This window comes from Salvelinus fontinalis, chromosome 10 (genome assembly GCF_029448725.1).
Source record: "Salvelinus fontinalis isolate EN_2023a chromosome 10, ASM2944872v1, whole genome shotgun sequence".
NCBI lineage: Eukaryota > Metazoa > Chordata > Actinopteri > Salmoniformes > Salmonidae > Salvelinus > Salvelinus fontinalis.
The window spans coordinates 5,254,553-5,273,928 of record NC_074674.1 but is presented as its reverse complement, the minus strand read 5'-3'; the positions used below and the strand labels follow the sequence as shown (position 1 = coordinate 5,273,928).

The 19,376-nt window shown below is 44.6% G+C and overlaps 1 protein-coding gene across 1 annotated transcript in view; it reads right to left on the bottom strand.

The window, feature by feature from the left end:
• The window catches only part of LOC129863162 (dachshund homolog 2-like), a 128,953-nt gene that overhangs the window by 85,535 nt on the left and 24,042 nt on the right, over nucleotides 1-19,376 (bottom strand). The window contains exon 3 of the mRNA XM_055935092.1: nucleotides 9,485-9,616. Coding sequence (XP_055791067.1) covers nucleotides 9,485-9,616 — 132 coding nt within the window. The remainder of the gene's footprint in view (nucleotides 1-9,484; nucleotides 9,617-19,376) is intronic.

Sequence of the window (19,376 nt, the reverse complement as noted above, 5' to 3'; positions counted from 1 at the left end):
GTGAGCATAGCCTTGCTATTGAGAAAGGCCGCCGTAGGCAGACATGGCTCTTAAGAGAAGACAGGCTATGTGCACACTGCCCACAAAATGAGGTGGAAACTGAGCTGCACTTCCTAACCTCCTGCCCAATGTATGACTGTATTAGAGACACATATTTCCCTCAGATTACACAGATCCACAAAGAATTCGAAAACAAACCCGATTTTGATAAACTCCCATATCTACTGGGTGAAATACCACAGTGTGCCATCACAGCAGTAAGATTTGTGGCCTGTTGCCCACAATAAAATGTAAACCAGTAAAGAACAAACACCATTGTAAATACAACCCATATTTATGCTTATTTATTTTCCCTTTTGTATTTTAACCATTTGTATATCGTATATATACATAATATGACATTTGTAATGTCTTTATTCTTTTGAAACTTCTGTGAGTGTAATGTTTACTGTTAATTTGTATTGCTTATTTCACTTTTGTATATTATCTACCTCACTTACTTTGGCAATGTTAACATATGTTTCCCATATCAATAAAGCCCCTTGAATTGAATTGATAAGAGAGATAAAGGAGTGAGAGATAGAGATAGAGAGATGAAAGATAGAGAGGTGAGAGATAGAGAGGTGAGAGACAGAGAGGTGAGAGACAGAGAGGTGAGAGATAGAGAGTTGAGAGACAGAGAGGCGAGAGATAGAGAGATGAAAGATAGAGAGGTGAGAGATAGAGAGGTGAGAGACAGAGAGGTGAGAGACAGAGAGATGAGAGACAGAGAGGTGAGCGACAGAGAGGTGAGAGACAGAGAGGTGAAAGATAGAGTTGAGCGACAGAGAGGTGAGAGACAGAGGTGAGAGACAGAGAGGTGAGAGATATAGAGGTGAGAGACAGAGAGGTGAGAGACAGAGAGGTGAGAGATAGAGAGTTGAGCGACAGAGAGGTGAGAGATAGAGAGATGAAAGATAGAGAGGTGAGAGACAGAGAGATGAGAGACAGAGAGGTGAGAGACAGAGAGGTGAGAGATAGAGAGTTGAGCGACAGAGAGGTGAGAGACAGAGGTGAGAGACAGAGAGGTGAGAGATAGAGAGGTGAGAGAGATAGAGAGGTGAGAGACAGAGAGGTGAGAGATAGAGAGATGAAAGATAGAGAGATAGAGAGGTGAGAGAGATAGAGAGGTGAGAGACAGAGAGGTGAGAGACATAAAGGTGAGAGACAGAGAGGTGAGAGATAGAGCATAGAGAGGTGAAAGATAGAGAGGAAAGCGACATAGAGGTGAGAGATAGAGAGTAAAGAGATAGAGAGGTGAGAGACAGAGGGGTGAGAGACAGATAGGTGAGAGATAGAAAGGTGAGAGATAGAGAATAAAGTGACATAGAGGTGAGAGACATAGGGGTGAGAGACAGATAGGTGAGAGACAGATAGGTGAGAGACAGAGAGTAAAGAGGGAAAAAGTGCTGACCAGTTTGGTGGTTAGGGACTTGAAACAACTGCACACACAGATCACACAGATCACACAGATCACACAGATCACACAGATCGCTCGGTGCCCACGCTTTCCCTATGAACTTCCACTCTCTCTCTCTCTACACTCTCTCTCTCACTCACTCTCTCTTTCTCACACTCTCCCTCACTCAGTCTCTCTCTCTAGCTCTCTCTCTCTCTCTCTACTCTCACTCACTCTCTCTCATTCACTCTCGCTACACTCACACACTCTCTCACTCACTCTCTCTCTCTCTCTCTCTCTCTCTCTCTCTCTCTCTCTCACCCTCTCTCTCTCACCATCTCTCTCTCTCACTCACTCTCTCTCTCTCTCTCTCACTCTCTCTCTCTCTCTCTCTCTCTCTCTCACTCTCTCTACACTCACACTCTGTCATTCACTCTCTCTCTACACTCACTCTCTCTCTCACTCACTCTCTCTCTCTGTACAGTCACTCACTCTCTCTCTACACTCACTCTCTCTCTCTCTACACTCACTCTCTCTCACTCTCTCACTCACTCTCTCTCTACACTCACTCTCTCTCTCTCTACACTCACTCTCTCTCTCTACACTCACTCACTCTCTCACTAACTCACTCACTCACTCTCTCTCTCTCTACAATCACTCACTCTCTCTCTACACTCACTCACTCTCTCTCTTACTCTCTCACTCACTCTTTCTCTCTACACTCACTCTCTCTCTACACTCACTCTCTCTCACTCACTCTCTCTCTCACTCACTCTCTCTCTCACTCACTCTCTACACTCACTCTCTCACTCACTCTCTCTCTCTCTACACTCACTCTCTCTCACTCCCTCACTCACTCTCTCTCCACACTCACTCACTCTCTCACTCACTCACTCACTCACTCACTCTCTCTCTCTACAATCACTCACTCTCTCTCTCTACACTCACTCACTCTCTCTCTTACTCGCTGACTCACTCTTTCTCTCTACACTCACTCTCTCACTCACTCTCTCTCTCCCTCACTCTCTCTCTCACTCACTCTCTCTCTACACTCACTCTCTCACTCACTCTCTCTCTCTACACTCACTCACTCTCTATCTCACTCTCTCACTCACTCACTCTCTCTCTCTCTCCACTCACACTTGTTTTTTTGCTAACTCTGCAAATCACGTGCCTGACAGATTCCAGGGACAGTTTAAATGATGCATGGGATTTCTCTTTCTCTTTTAACTTGTCAGTCACAAAGGAAAAATACATCAGTTGTTCTCTGATGCCATTTGTGATGGTGATTTTCCCTGACATTATCCCTGACTCCATTGGACCAATGAGCCCCTGTTTTGCTCAGCTATTCTTCTCCTGCCGCCCGACCAGAAACACATGTTCTCCCTTCAGTATTCTCTTCCTTTTTCCTTGTTAACAGGAGTTCAGAGGCATATTTATATTTAAAGACACCAATTCACAGGAGCCCCTGTGTCTCTTAGCTGCTTTCAGCTGTAAAACCCAGAGAGTATAAACACCCTTTCAAACAGTCTCTAGGAGCTGACAACCAACTTCTGCTGTGCACTTTAGGAGACTCCCCAAAGTTAGATTGTGGTAAGCCAAATTGGTCAACTGATTAGGCGCTCGCCAGTTCTCTGTGGTCTGTGGTGAGAGACGCTTTCTAAATGTATTACTTTTTTTGTCTTGAAAGGAGGGTTGGCGGCTGGGGTCGCTGTCTAAGGGGAAAGAGATTGAAATCAAGCCTCCTCTATCTCCGCTAACTGATGTGTGCAGATAGCTGAAGGTGTTTTACAGCCCATCCCACACGGAGGGGAAACGCAGATTAGCTGTTTGATGTTCTCCAAAAAAGCAGCTTGCCATCAGAGAGGGAGCGGGACCAAACAGCCCCCGGGAACGCAAGAACGAGAAAGAAACAGAAAATGAAAAGAAAAAAGGAAGGAGAGAAAAAGCAGACATCAGGCAGCTGTCGTCTCGGGATCAGAGTCTTGGCCGCGAAAGAGAGAACGTAAAGGGTTAAAGTCGGAAGGATATCTTCTGAAGCCGCGTGTTTAACTTAAGCGACGTGATTTTTCTAGATCAGATTCCAACATCCCCGTCCCACCACCATCCACCCCGATAACAAACGTGCTGCAAAAGCACGCAGAAAGCCTTTCTACCAACTCTTTTGAGGGTTTGAACGATGTTGATGAGATGAAGCATACCCCCTCCTCCTTCTCCTTCGTCTCCTGCATCTCTCTCAGGTTTCTGCTCCTACAGCTCTGGCTCTTGGTGGTGTGTGTGTGTGTGTGTGTGTGTGGGGGGGGGGTGTTAGATGTAATTTCCACAACACAGACCGTGGTTGAACTGTTTCCAGTTTTTAGGTTATAGGCCCCCCAGGTCTCAGTGAAGCTGGTCCCTTCAAATGCTTTCTACAGGAGGGCTAACTCACTGGCTTCTCCATTTTGGGGAAAATTATAGCCTGCTGAATTGTGGGTGACTTGTGTGTTAGTGCAAATCGAGGCCCACTTGCAAGGCATCAGCTGGACAGACCCCCCCAGCAAAGCCTGCTGCCTCTCTCTCTGTGTAATGATTATAGTCATCATCATCATCATCATTGGTGGTGTGACATGGCCAGCTCTCTGTAGTGCTGGTGTCAGGGAGGAGTACATTAGAAGGGCTGTGACAGAGTGTGGACTCACAGACACCAAGCCAAACCCTGTCTGCTGACAGACCCTGTCCTCTCCATCCAGCTCTGTCATTATCACCCAGTCCCATGGCTGGCTCCTTACAATGTACTGGAGGAGATTTAACTATGGGTAATCAATAGGCAGATATTGCTACAGGGCTTCATTTGATCAGGAACATCAATGAAGAACGTGCATAAAGACGGCAGAATTCAGTTATGACGGTCATAGTTTTAGCACTATTAAACTACGGCGCGCAACATTGGTTCAATGTCACAATAAATCAGCACAATCTACATTTTCGTTTTTTTCAAATTTCCGCCATCTTGGAGCTAGAAATGGGATCATGTATACTGTGCTAATGCCAATACATAAAAAGAGTAACAGAGAGCAATGTACAATACGCTGAACTTAGCAAATCCTGGGCTGTGTTCCAATACTCATACTAACCTCACTAAACCTACTATTTGTGACGTAAATTGAGTATGTAGTATGCTTATTGGTCATAGTATGGATACAGTTAGTATGCCAAAAGTTCCCGGATGTCGTACTACATTCGGCAAAATACGAAGTGTACAAGCAGTGGACACTATTTCTGTGCTTTTAGGGCCCAAGATGCAATTCTTCAGAAAATGGGTGCAGTTTCACTACGTTTTCAGATTTGAAGAAAATGGCAGAAAAATGTTGAGCAATGTAATAAAGAAATTACTTTATAAGTTACGTTACATGTTATGTTGGCTGACATTTTGTTAGCTACACAATCCTTATCCTTACGAACCGCATAGCATTCCAGCAGTATATACCGGTATGTTAGCTAGCTACATAACGAGTAATGTAAACTCACCCCATTCCGTACAAATGTGCGTAACCGCGACATTCAAACGAGGCAACAAAGAAAACGAATGGGACTGTGGCGACTGTGTTGACTTCAAAATCGGGGGTGTGAACTACGTTTCTATTCAAGCGTTGATCGACATGGTAATGGCTCTACAGTATTGGAGAAAAGTTTAAAAAATGGACCCTCCGTTACATCGTGACGTGTCATGTCGTAACGTACAGCACGCATAAAGCAACTATTTCTGTCTTACAATCTCTCTCCACCAGGTGTAGCACTTCTCTCATCATTTAAAAACAAGAAATGGACAGTGGACAGTTTTCGTCATCATTGCATGCGATCATCATTCTCAAAGCCGCTGTTTACTTCTAAGATCACTTTAGCACCGCCCTAAAAACCCGATTCAAATTCGACACAAACCTTCAAGTAGGTATGTAGACACATTATATAAACTCTTTAGAGTGTTTTATTTACATTTTAGAGGCGATAAGGTGATAAGTTGGACAGATCGAGTGAAAAAAGCAATTTTCCCACACGACATCTGTCCTTCTCACTATCACGCATTAGTTTTGCTTCCCCACCCGCCATTTTTAAAAAGACCCGATGGGGCTCATTGCCTGCTTGAATTATGCAGAAACGGGCAGGGTTTAGGTCATGTAATTGATTCTGTTGGAAAGGGGAGAACGTGTGCTTTACAATGGTATTGACATTACAGTTAATCTGGAAGTATTACGTTTTTGGGGCGCTAAAATAAGGGCAATTGTACGGACCAAGGTGATGTACGAGTTTACGTTAACGTTAACGTTAGTTGGCTACTTATACATCGAACTTGCCAGGCAGTATATTAACTATAATCTAACTAAATACCTAACGTTTATTGACTTGATTATTCACGTCATTCTTAGCTAAGTGGTTTAGTCGTTGTGCGTTCTCAATGGATGTTAATTATGGTTATCTACTCTGATTTCAGAGAACTCTCGTCTGAGTGTGCCAGAGCTCAGAATAACTGATGAATTTACGAACACTCAACACCCGTTGAATATATGGCCGGTGTCAGCAAACGTCAGCAAAAAAAAGCGTAATTAAATCGTTTCCAGCAGCAGCCTAACCAGCTCTGCTAGGGTGAGAAAAATGGTCAGAGTGATGTGTTCTCTCATTTGTGTCTGGAAGTAGCTAGCAAGCTAGCCACCTATAGCCAGTGAGCTGGGTGCTTGACAGCGGTTGTGAGGTCAGAACGCTTGGATCAACCCTCCTCCTCTGCCGGAGCATCTGGTGACGCGCTCTGAGAAGCGAAATGCTCAGAGTTTACGAACAGACAATCTGACAACGCTCTGGATTTACGAACGGACAATCTGACAACGCTCTGGATTTACGAACGGACACTCGGACAATGCTCTGGATTTATGAATGTCCAGATTGCATTTACGAACACACCCAAAATCGTAAAATGTCTAGCTAGTCATTTGTTATGCAAACAAGCTAGCAAGAGGTTGCATAGCAACAGCATCAACCTCCGGTAGACAAACGAAGCGCTAGTACGCTCAACTGAAAGGATACCGTTAGTTTACGGTACACTAAAATGAACCAATAGTATATAGTATGTAAACTCAGCAAAAAAATAAACATCCTCTTACTGTCAACTGCGTTTATTTTCAGCAAACTTAACATGTGTAAATATTTGTATGAACATAACAAGATTCAACAACTGAACAAGTTCCACAGACATATGACTAACAGAAATTGAATAATGTGTCCCTGAACAAAGGGGGGGTCAAAATCAAAAGTAACATTCAGTATCTGATGTGGCCACCAGCTGCATTAAGTACTGCAGTGCATCTCCTCCTCATGGACTGCACCAGATTTGCTATTTCTTGCTGTGAGATGTTACCCCACTCTTCCACCAAGGCACCTGCAAGTTCCCGGACATTTTTGGGGGGAATGGCCCTAGCCCTCACCCTCCGATCCAACAGACGTGCTCAATGGGATTGAGATCCGGGCTCTTCGCTGGCCATGGCAGAACACTGACATTCCTGTCTTGCAGGAAATCACGCACAGAACGAGCAGTATGGCTGGTGGCATTGTCATGCTGGAGGGTCATGTCAGGATGAGCCTGCAGGAAGGGTACCACATGAGGGAGGAGGATGTCTTCCCTGTAACGCACAGCGTTGAGATTGCCTGCAATGACAACAAGCTCAGTCCGATGATGCTGTGACACACCGCCCCAGACCATGACGGATCCTCCACCTCCAAATCGATCCCGCTCCAGAGTACAGGCCTCGGTGTAATGCTCATTCTTTCGACGATAAACGCGAATCCGGCCATCACCCCTGGTGAGACAAAACCGCGACTCGTCAGTGAAGAGCACTTTTGACAGTCCTGTCTGGTCCAGCGACGGTGGGTTTGTGCCCATAGGCGACGTTGTTGCCGGTGATGTCTGGTGAGGACCTGCCTTACAACAGGTCTACAAGCCCTCAGTCCAGCCTCTCTCAGCCAATTGCGAACAATCTGAGCACTGTTGGAGGGATTGTGCATTCCTGGTGTAACTCGGGCAGTTGTTGTTGCCATCCTGTACCTGTCCCGCAGGTGTGATGTTCGGATGTACAGATCCTGTGCAGGTGTTGTTACACGTGGTCTGCCACTGCGAGGACATTCAGCTGTCCGTCCTGTCTCCCTGTAGCACGGTCTTAGGTGTCTCACAGTACGGACATTGCAATTTTTTGCCCTGGCCACATCTGCAGTCCTCATGCCTCCTTGCAGCATGCTTAAGGCACGTTCACGCAGATGAGCAGGGACCCTGGGCATCTTTCTTTTGGTGTTTTTCAGATCCAGTAGTGTCCAGTAGTGTCTTTAGTGTCCTAAGTTTTCATAACTGTGACCTTAATTGGCTACCGTCTGTAAGCTGTTAGTGTCTTAACGAGCGTTCCACAGGTGCATGTTCATAAATTGTTTATGGTTCATTGAACAAGCATGGGAAACAGTGTTTAAACCCTTTACAATGAAAATATGTGAAGTTATTTGGATTTTTACGAATTATCTTGGAAAGACAGGGTCCTGAAAAAGGGACTTTTGTTTCTTTTTTTTACTGAGTTTAGTATATACTCATTAAGTATGTAGTATACAGTACATGTTAGTATGGGTATTCAAACACAGCTCAGGAATTTGTGTTTAGTGCATGGGGGACGCCATCTTCATGCAGCTCCGCTATTGGGGTTGGATGTATCAAAGACACTTTTTGCCTGCCTACTGTCGCCAAGGTCAGCCACTCTTTACCATGCAAACAGCATCACAGCAGGAGACAAATAATCGAGTCCGGTAAATACTTTTTCTAAGTTTTCTGTTGTCTTGCCTCGCAGTCCTCGTGTATTTATATGTAAACAGTATGAAAGATAAATAAGTGTGTACATCAGTTTATCCTATCTGCATGTGTGTGTGTGGGTGTGTGTGTTTGTGTGTATTTTACTTGTCCCTCTACATATTCAGGCTCACGTCTCTATTGGGGGCGTCTGCATCTGCCGTGGCTCTGGGTGGTATAAAGAAGGCTCTCTGTGTCTGCGTGGCTCTGGGTGGTATAAAGAAGGCTCTCTGTGTCTGCCGTGGCTCTGGGTGGTATAAAGAAGGCTCTCTGTGTCTGCCGTGGCTCTGGGTGGTATAACGAAGGCTCTCTGTGTCTGCCGTGGCTCTGGGTGGTATAAAGAAGGCTCTCTGTGTCTGCGTGGCTCTGGGTGGTATAAAGAAGGCTCTCTGTGTCTGCCGTGGCTCTGGGTGGTATAAAGAAGGCTCTCTGTGTCTTCCGTGGCTCTGGGTGGTATAAAGAAGGCTCTCTGTGTCTGCGTGGCTCTGGGTGGTATAAAGAAGGCTCTCTGTGTCTGCCGTGCCTCTGGGTGGTATAAAGAAGGCTCTCTGTGTCTGCTGTGGCTCTGGGTGGTATAAAGAAGGCTCTCTGTGTCTGCCGTGGCTCTGGGTGGTATAAAGAAGGCTCTCTGTGTCTGTGGTGGCTCTGGGTGGTATAAAGAAGGCTCTCTGTGTCTGTGGTGGCGCCTCTGTTAACCATCCCACTGCCATCACCTCCATCTAAATGCACGGTCAGCTCGCAGACATTAAGGACGTCCTAAGCCTCAATAAAATAAGGCTAAGGAGAAAGCAATGCGTGGGCCAGAATCAATTACCCGTATTGGAGCTGAGCAACCATGGACAGAGAGACACGGACAAGAGAGACATGGACAGAGAGACATGGACAGAGAGACATGGCCATCGGACATTTACAAGGAGACAAAACTTTCTGCAGTTTCTAGCCACCTCTCCTCCTAGTTACGGCTAGACACATGCGTGGGCTGGTAAATACTGGCTGTAGATTTGAACAGACACATCTGTCATGATTTGGGGGCTATGAAATCAATATTTTCATGTACGTTGGCAGTCATAATAAATATGTGAATTAGCTTTATTTTAAAGGTATTTTTTATGTATACTGTTATACTTTCCTGTTCATTGTGCCTCAGTAGTTAGCTGTGATAAACAATCAAGTATGGATGTTGCTGTGTGTCTAACCTGTGTTGGAGTTGAGCTCGTCGTTCTCTGACTCGGTCCCGTTCTGGCTGCCGGCTCCGTGCAGGTTGTTCATGGCCATCAGCTTCATCTTCTGCAGCTTCAAAGCCTCGGCCATCGCTGCAGCCGTCAGCCCTGCAGGACAACACATAAATACTGTACACAAATCACAAGCATACACAGCAAAGAAAAATACACACATCTAAAGACAAAACACAAGCTTATTTGCATTTTGATAAAGCTTAGATATCTATATGCCCTACAAAGAACTAAGCTGAGAAGCTGCAGTTCCTGAGCTGGACAGATGTTCATAGCCCTGTAATAAAGACATCTAAAGCTATTTGGAGTAGAACACAACTCGGATGATGCGTCATGCTTTTTACAATTTCAGTTCCTCTCAGTCCAAGCATGTGTACTTGGTCTTCAGAGATATTTCTATAGAGGAGCCAGAGTGAGGCTCTTGCTGGCCCCAGGTCTCCCCTGACCCCACCCAGCGAAGCTGAGCTGAGGGGAGATGGGCCACTGGTGGTGGTGGTAGGGAGGGTCCCTCCCTGTCCGTCCCTGGAGAGCCCTCTTTCCCAGTCTCTCTAAGAAACCCAGCTACCTTCAGCTCATCAAGGGCTCCACAGCCCCGGAAGCCATCATCACTCTGCCCAATTAGGCCCATAATTAATTCAATTAGACGACGGAAGGACACATTAAGTAATTAATTAAATGACGATGCCTTGCCTCCTTGCTTTGCCGTGATCTACATTTCTTTACAAATCAGGACCAAAAAATAGACATCTTTTTTCTTTTCTCCCCAGGTTCACACACTGTGTCACCTTGATCTAATTCATTAACGGAATCGCCTCCAACGGTATGGTGTGTCAAGAAAAAAAGATGTTCATTAATTTATCATTTAATTTTGTTGCTGTGAACATGAACACTTAAGTTACTTTGCCTGTGGAGGGAAGAGAGTCTGATCGTTACCCTATTACTCCCTGACGATAAAAACACCAAAGGAGGAAAATGAACTGTGCCGCTCTCATCGACCAAATGTTTATCAATTCCACTACACACAGTAAGCCAAATAAACCAGCAAATTATTCTACGTTGAAAAAAATATAGACAGGCAAGAGAGTGGGAGAGGAGAGGGAAGGGGGTTAAGACAAATGAATCTTCGTTCTTACATTTATATAAAAAAAACAAGCCTCCTATTTGTATGCATCCCGGCCCCTCTCTTATAAGCCTGCCTGAGGAAACAGGCAAAATGTTTTCAATAGCTACATTTAAACAAAATGTCATGATGATTGATTCATTTTATTATGAGTTCATTTTGTTGCCTAATCCCACAGACTTGTCAGAGGCACAGCTGCAGCAGCTTGAAGGGGAAACTCAAACCTCTGAATTAGCTGTGGACGTGTGGCCGGGGGGGGGGGGGGGTTGAAACAGCTGCAGTAGCATGGAGGGAGCACCACGTCAACCCTGCTAATGCCCTAAAAGCTTGGCATAAACATCCGTACAGCCAGCCTTATTTTTGGTGGGATTTGAGAATGCACTTGGGAGAAAATACATGCATGCTTGAAATTCCTCTTGTCGCAAATTACTGTATAGAGATGACAGATCCAGAAGGTTTGGGAGAGCTAGGAAACGTTCCCATATCTGATCATATGATCTTGTAATGCTTCTAGCCTACTATAGTCACCGAGGATTACTGGTTAACATACATCAAGTTGATTTATACGAAACGGCAAATTTAAATTTTATGCTACGTTCATTTAAAATCCCTTCTTAAATGTACATATGTAAACTTAGCAGTAATATTCATATAGATTATTTCAGGGGCGTAACTTTCACTGGGGACGGGGGTGACATGTCCCCCCCACATTCTGAAATTCCATTTTCGTCCCCCCCAGTTTTATCATTGGAATGTGATACAAAACAAAGTAATGGTGTGCTTTAGGGCCATGCAGACGCCTCTGAGCGGCCGAGTAGACTGTTTCGAGTGTTTATCCAACTGGATAAAAAAAATGTCCCCCCACACTTCTAAAACCAAAGTTGCGCCCCTGGATGAACAGGATGTACATGAACAGGATGAGTTTGCAAGCCAAACTATGGTAACTAGGCTACGGTAGCTAGTCTACAGTAGCTAGGCTACAACACTCCGCTTGTTATGTCAGAAAGCAGGTATAGTGAAAAGAACACATATCTTATCTTATTGGTCCTCACTGTAAATGAACTAAAATCTCTTGTCTGTGTCTCTGTGATCTTTCATCACTGTTTTTGCTCACTGTCAGCTAACTTTCAATGAGGACAGGTTTGTTTACATATTGGAAGAGTGAAACTTTCTCCATCTCTTAAAGGGAGAGTAAGATAGAGTGTTCTTCTCTGGCCTGTGAGGAGTCCTATGGTGGATATATAGCATATTTATGGTTAGTCAGTGCAAGGCCAAGCTCTTTCTGAGAAGGTGACAGTCTTTCAGAGGTGACAGTGTTTCAGAGGTGACAGTGTTTCAGAGGTGACAGTGTTTCAGAGGTGACAGTGTTTAGGAGGTGACAGCGTTTCAGAGGTGACAGTGTTTCAGAGGTGACAGTGTTTCAGAGGTGACTGATTCAGAGGTGACAGTGTTTCAGAGAGGACAGTGTTTCCGAGGTGACTGTTTCAGAGGTGACAGTGTTTCAGAGAGGACAGTGGTTCAGAGGTGACAGTGTTTCAGAGGTGACAGTGTTTAGGAGGTGACAGTGTTTCAGAGGTGACAGTGTTTCAGAGGTGACAGTGTTTCAGAGGTGACAGTGTTTCAGAGGTGACGGTGTTTTAGAGGTGACAGTGTTTCAGAGGTGACAGTGTTTCAGAGGTGACGGTGTTTTAGAGGTGACAGTGTTTCAGAGGTGACAGTGTTTCAGAGGTGACAGTGGTTCAGAGGTGACAGTGTTTTAGAGGTGACAGTGTTTCAGAGGTGACAGTGTTTCAGAGGTGACAGTGTTTAGGAGGTGACAGTGTTTCAGAGGTGACAGTGTTTCAGAGGTGACAGTGTTTAGGAGATGACAGTGTTTCAGAGGTGACAGTGTTTTAGAGGTGACAGTGTTTCAGAGGTGACAGTGTTTAGGAGGTGACAGTGTTTCGGAGTTGACAGTGTTTCAGAGGTGACAGTGTTTCAGAGGTGACAGTGTTTCAGAGGTGACTGATTCAGAGGTGACAGTGTTTCAGAGGTGACAGTGTTTCAGAGGTGACAGTGTTTAGGAGGTGACAGTGTTTCAGAAGTGACAGTGTTTCAGAGGTGACAGTGCTTCAGAGATGACAGTGTTTTACAGATGAAAAAGTGTTTCAGAGTTTCTCATGATGTACTACAGTGTTGGGATTAGTTACATGAAACAGTAATATATTACATATTCCAACACACGGAATGCAACAATGCAGTTTTTAATTAAGAAAAATAATAGTTAAGAAAAATATTTACTAAAAAAAATAAAAATAACACTAACGAGGCTATATACAGTGGGTACCGGTACAGAGTCAATGTGCGGGGATACAGGTTAGTCAAGGTAATTGAGGTAATATCGACATGTAGAGAGTTATTAAGTGACTATGCATAGATAATAACAGAGTAGCAGCAGCAACAAAACAAAGGGGGGGACAATGATAATAGTCCGGGTAGCCATGATTAGCTGTTCAGCTGTCTTATGGCCTGGAGGTAGAAGCTGTTAAGATGCCTTTTGGACCTAGACTAGTTACGTTTAACAAAAGTAACGTGTTATATTACTTTGTGTTACTTTCATGAAAAGTAATGTGCCCTCTATACATTTCGATGGACAGCAGCTGTCTCCAAATAGCCTTTCTCCGTTCACTCGAGAACTGGAACACGTCGAGATCAGATCATGAAAACAAGCGCCCGGTATGATTCTGAATGTTACGCAAGTGTTAGGTGACAAAGTAACTATAATAATATTACCCAATCTGTTACTTATAAAAGTAATCTGATTATATAAAGCGTTACTTTACTCCCATTACTCATAAAAGTAATCTGATTACGTAACACTACTTTTGTAACGCATTACCTCAAACACTGACCACAGGCAAGATTATAGCAGCTCTGACTGACATGAGAGAGAGGCAATCAACATCCACTGCCTGACAGACCACATTGAGAACATAAAACAGCAAGACAGAGAAACAACACACACAATCATTGCATTGTCTTTACACATTTCCCCCTCCCGATTTGACATTAAAGACGAGCCTGTGAGATCAAACAGGAAACGTAACAGTAATTGATGTTTGAGTAAAGTCACGACCCACGGAAATGGGAGCCTGTGGATGAAAGGGGAGCGGCATTTTCCAGGGGTGGACAAACAGATATCTTCTTGTTTGCCTTTAATAGAGCTCCTGAGATATAGAGGACCCCTGGCTCTCAGTGTCAGCCCTGCCAGATGAGCGTAGGGCAGTCAGGCACATCGGACTGGAGCCATCCATCCTCCCTTTCTCTTCACATCAGACTTGGAGGGGCCATTCTTGCGTCTAATCGTTAACCTGGCTGGGATGATCTGGGGCATAGTCCCAGCCTGTTACCCTGGGCAGGTTACAGAGGCTCTTTGTGGTCTCTGTGGGGTCAGACACAGGCCAGATACAGCCTGAATTCCTCCTGTACATTCAGTCTTATTGGCTGTTGTCAGGCCCAGTCCAAAATGGTGTCTGTTTAATTGAAGGTGGTTACCTGGAGACATTTTAATAAAGACGCTAGAATTTGGTCGTCAGTTTGGGTGTTAATTGTGCAGCAGAGACATTAATCTATGGTCACTGGAGGAAGACAGCGAATGAATGTATGCAGACATTTTACCTTTACACAGAACCATGAGTCTATCTCCTCCTGTCATTATAATGCAAGGTTATCATCATGGAGCCTATAGCACGGAGGGCCGGGTACTGTTTATTCTATCTAAAGTACTGGATGGACAAGTCACATAGATAGAAGCAGCGATGTTCATATGTAGCATGACGTGTCACAAGCTCTATCTCGCTCACTTCAGATCCATTACAGGTATACAGTACAGGGGAGTAGAACTCCATTGAGCTGGAAGGGCTCACTCAAAGCTCTCTTTCGGGCCTAAACAATTCCACCAGAGTGGCTTAACAATTGTACACATGAATTCAAAGAAAGGAGAGGTAAGGAAGGAAGGGGGGGGGGGGGGCAGATTGCCTGTGAGAACAATCCTGGACAGAACATGTTTTTCAGCCTAAATGGACACTTGAGTGATTCTCAATTCTCAGCCGGATGGACTATTGCATTTTACGTTTGTCCTTTTCAACGAGGAGAACAACATGCCAGGAAAAGGGACGTGAGGAAGAGAAAGAGAGCAGTGGGGTTGAAGTGGGGCCCACAGAATCTGCCTTTGATTCTCAACACAGTAAATATTACTTTCCTATTCAATGTTTTTAAGTAAACTGAGCAGGGTTAGGGTATACTGTATTTAACTGAGCTGGGTTAGGGTATACTGTATTTAACTAAGCGGGGTTAGGGTATACTGTATTTAACTGAGCTGGGTTAGGGTATACTGTATTTAACTGAGCAGGGTTAGGGTATACTGTATTTAACTAAGCGGGGTTAGGGTATACTGTATTTAACTGAGTAGGGTTAGGGTATACTGTATTTAACTGAGCAGGGTTAGGGTATACTGTATTTAATTGAGCAGGGTTAGGGTATACTGTATTTAACTGAGCAGGGTTAGGGTATACTGTATTTAACTGAGCAGGGTTAGGGTATACTGTATTTAACAGAGCAGGGTTAGGGTATACTGTATTTAACTGAGCAGGGTTAGGGTATACTGTATTTAACTGAGCAGGGTTAGGGTATACTGTATTTAACTGAGCAGGGTTAGGGTATACTGTATTTAACTGAGTAGGGTTAGGGTATACTGTATTTAACTGAGTAGGGTTAGGGTATACTGTATTTAACTGAGCAGGGTTAGGGTATACTATATTTAGCTGAGCAGGGTTAGGGTATACTGTATTTAACTGAGCAGGGTTAGGGTATACTGTATTTAACTGAGCAGGGTTAGGGTATACTATATTTAATTCACCTTTGGAATTTCCAAACAACGGAACTGAAGAGATGAATGAACAACAAAGAGAGATGGCTGTGAGGCCTAATCAAACCCCTGTGCATTCTACGAACGTGGTGAAAATCCCAGAGAAACAGCAGAATGGAGGTGGCCATTAAAGCCAGGATTACCTGCAACTTGTGCTGCTCTGGGCCTGTCCACATTGTCCACCATAGTGTATTGTTACTGTACAACATACAGTACTATCTCTGTGCTGCAAAATGGCCCCTGCCTCATGTCAGTTGAGTGTCCCAACACAGACATTAAACGAGCCACTTTGGGCTTTCAAATGCAAGCTTAGTTGAACGCAAGGTGCATAAATTGAATTTGAGAATCTTTGTGTTGGTGGGAACAGAGTGCGTTAACTAACACTGTATTTAGTCTTAAATTGAGGCATGGCGTTATGAAAGAACACGCAGCAATAGGAGACGGGTGCCACTGTCTTGTGCACACACACACACACACACACACACACACACACACACACACACACACACACACACACACACAAACACACACACACACACAAACACACACACACAAGCACACACACACACACACACACACACACACACACACACACACACACACACACACACACACACACACACACACACACACACACACACACACACACACACACACACTGACCACTTCAACATTTTTAAGGGCACATAATGTCATATACTGTACCAATCATCAAAGACTGACCTATTTTTTAAGACACCACCATTGACCCATCTCTCCCTCAAACTACACATTAAATATTCTCCAGTCAAATACCAATGACAGACAGATTTTTGCATGTTACAATAAGACAATATAAAATATTGATTTATATTTTATCCTGATCTTTGATCACACATCTGTCAATCAATCAGTGCTATCTGTGTGTGTACTGTTGACATTGTGAGGGGTGTACAGGGGACACACTAAGCAGCCATTGATTGGACTCTTTTAACACATCAGCTGAATCCCAGAAGTGCCTTTGGAGGAGAGTGTGAAAAGGCCCAGTGAGAGTCCCTGCCTGTTTGTGTTTGCATGACACGGACTGGGGAGGAGAGTGTCTTCTTGAACCTGACCAACTAACATCTCTCTCTCTCTCCCTCTCTCTCTCTCTCTCTCTCTCTCTCTCTCTCTCTCTGTCTCTCTCTGTCTCTCTCTCTCTCTCTCTCTCTCTCTCTCTCTCTCTCTCTCTCTCTCAATGCATCACCAACATCCCTCTCTCCCCTCTCTCTCAATTGTTTTATATTTTTATATATTTTTTAAAATATATTATCTCTCTCTCTCTCTCTCTCTCTCTCTCTCTCAATGCATCATCAACATCTCTCTACCGCTCTCTCTCTCTCCCTCACTCACTCGCTCTCTCTCTCTCATCTCTCTCTCTCCATTCTCTCTCTCTCTCTCAATGCATCAACAACATCTTTCTCTCTCTCTCCCTCTCTCTCCATCTCTCTCTCCATTCTCTGTCTCTCAATATATCAACAACCTCTCTCTCCCTCTCTCTCTCTCTCTCTCTCTCCCTCCCCCTCTCTCACTCCATCTCTCTCTCCATTCTCTCTCTCTCTCAATGCATCGCCAACCTCTCTCTCTCCTTCTCTCTCTCTCCTTCTCTCTCTCGCTCTCTCTACCGCTCTCTCTCTCTCCCTCTCTCTCTCTCTCTCTCTCTCATCTCTCTCTCTCCATTCTCTCTCTCTCTCTCTCTCTCTCTCTCTCTCTCTCTCTCTCTCTCTCTCTCTCTCTCAATGCATCAACAACATCTCTCTCCCTCTCTCTCATCTCTCTCTCCATTCTCTGTCTCTCAATATATCAACAACCTCTCTCTCCCTCTCTCTCCCTCCCCCTCTCTCACTCCATCTCTCTCTCCATTCTCTCTCTCTCTCAATGCATCACCAACCTCTCTCTCTCCTTCTCTCTCTCGCTCTCTCTCCATCTCTCTCTCTCTCCCTCTCTCTCACAATGCATCTCAGTGTAATCTCATCCTGCTCTGATCTTCTGCAGATGTAATGTACTTAATAATATGTAACACGTTCTCACACATCATGTGAACTACATGTGCGTCAATAAATTGTACAAGGTCAATACATTATACAACAACCCCTATTTTTTAAATTGTTTTCAATCCTTTTGGTTTTAAACCTCCGAGAGGTAAAAAATAATAACAACATAAAATATCTTTATCCTTAAATAACTGAAAAAAGCTTTTAACTAAAAAGGGCTATTAAATTCTCTCTATATGGTGTAATGAAAATGAAACACGTGTGTGAGGTGAATTACATCTCAGTAACAAATCCTTACATCTCTGCATTATCCCTTTGTGTGAGTGTGTACATACATGTGTTTGAGTGTGTCATCGTGTGTATGTGCGTGTGTGTGTGCGTGTGCGTGTCTGTGTGTGTGTGTGTGTGTGTGTGTGTGTGTGTGTGTGTGTGTGTGTGTGTGTGTGTGTGTCTGCGTGCGTGCGTGCGTGCGTGCGTCGTCCAAGTGGCCACAGGACACTGGCAACAATTAGCAGACGCAGCAGCAGCAGCTTGCAGTTTTATATTACATCAAGGTAAAATGACACCGCTAGAGGAGGATGTTACTTCTAGTAAATGGGAAGACACTGTTAATTAACTCCCTGCTGTTCTGAGCAGGGCCTGTTCTGGGCCTGGTTTGGTCTGTTTTGGGCTGGGCCTGTTCTGGTCTGTCTAGGCTGGTCTGTGCCTGGTTGGTCTGTTTTGGGCTGGGCCTGTTCTGGTCTGTCTAGGCTGGTCTGGGCCGGGGTCTGGTCTGGGAATGGGATTGGTTGGTACGTGGGCGTGCTGATTTGGACGTGTCATCACCAGTGCCGTGGCGGGGAGGTGGGCCATGGGTGGCAGAGCAGAAGTAGACTAATAACCCTGACTCTGTACAGGGCTGTAGGGCTGTAGGGCTATAGGGCTGTAGGACCTGTAGGGATCAGGGATCAGGATGCAGGCAGTCAGGCTTTATGAGGGACGAGACCCAGAGTTTCTCCTGACAAGGGAGTCTGGAGTTATAAACCCAGTCGTTATTGGTGTTATTTTCTGCATCCTCGATGCATGCATTCATTTTATGTATCCTCAATGCATGCACCTAGCACACATGCGCACTCACACACCACTGTTGCATTTGTGGCCGTCTGCAGCGAGTCCGGAGAGGGAGAGAGAGCTGAGACTGGCACTGATTCCTAGGCATCCCTTTAACCTCAGGAACTCGTTAATATTTCATGAAAAGAGCCACTAGAGTCCTCAGTGGCCTACTCACAATATCATGACTTAGCAGAAATAAATGTACCAGTTCTTCAAAGAGTAACAAGGCTTTGCTCAGTGGGCAGAAAGTGAATGGAGAGCACTTTTCTTCCCAGCACATAAACTCTCTCTGTCACGGCCGTTGAAGAACCGGACCAAGGTGCAGCGTGGTGAGCGTACATATTCCTTTATTTCATATGACGCCGACAAAAACAATAAACAATCCAAACAACCGTGAAGCTAAAGGCTATAGTGCCAACAAACAAAGACAACTTCCCACAAAGACAGGTGGAGAAAAGGGCTACCTAAGTATGGTTCTCAATCAGAGACAACGATAGACAGCTGTCCCTGATTGAGAACCCTACCCGGCCAAAACATAGAAATACAAATAATAGAACGAAAGAACATAGAATACCCACCCCAAATCACACCCTGACCAAACCAAATAGAGACATAAAAAGGATCTTTAAGGTCAGGGCGTGACACTCCCTCTCTCTCTAAATTCAATTCAATTCAATTCAATGGGCTTTATTGGCATGGGAAACAAGTGAAATGGATAAACAAAAG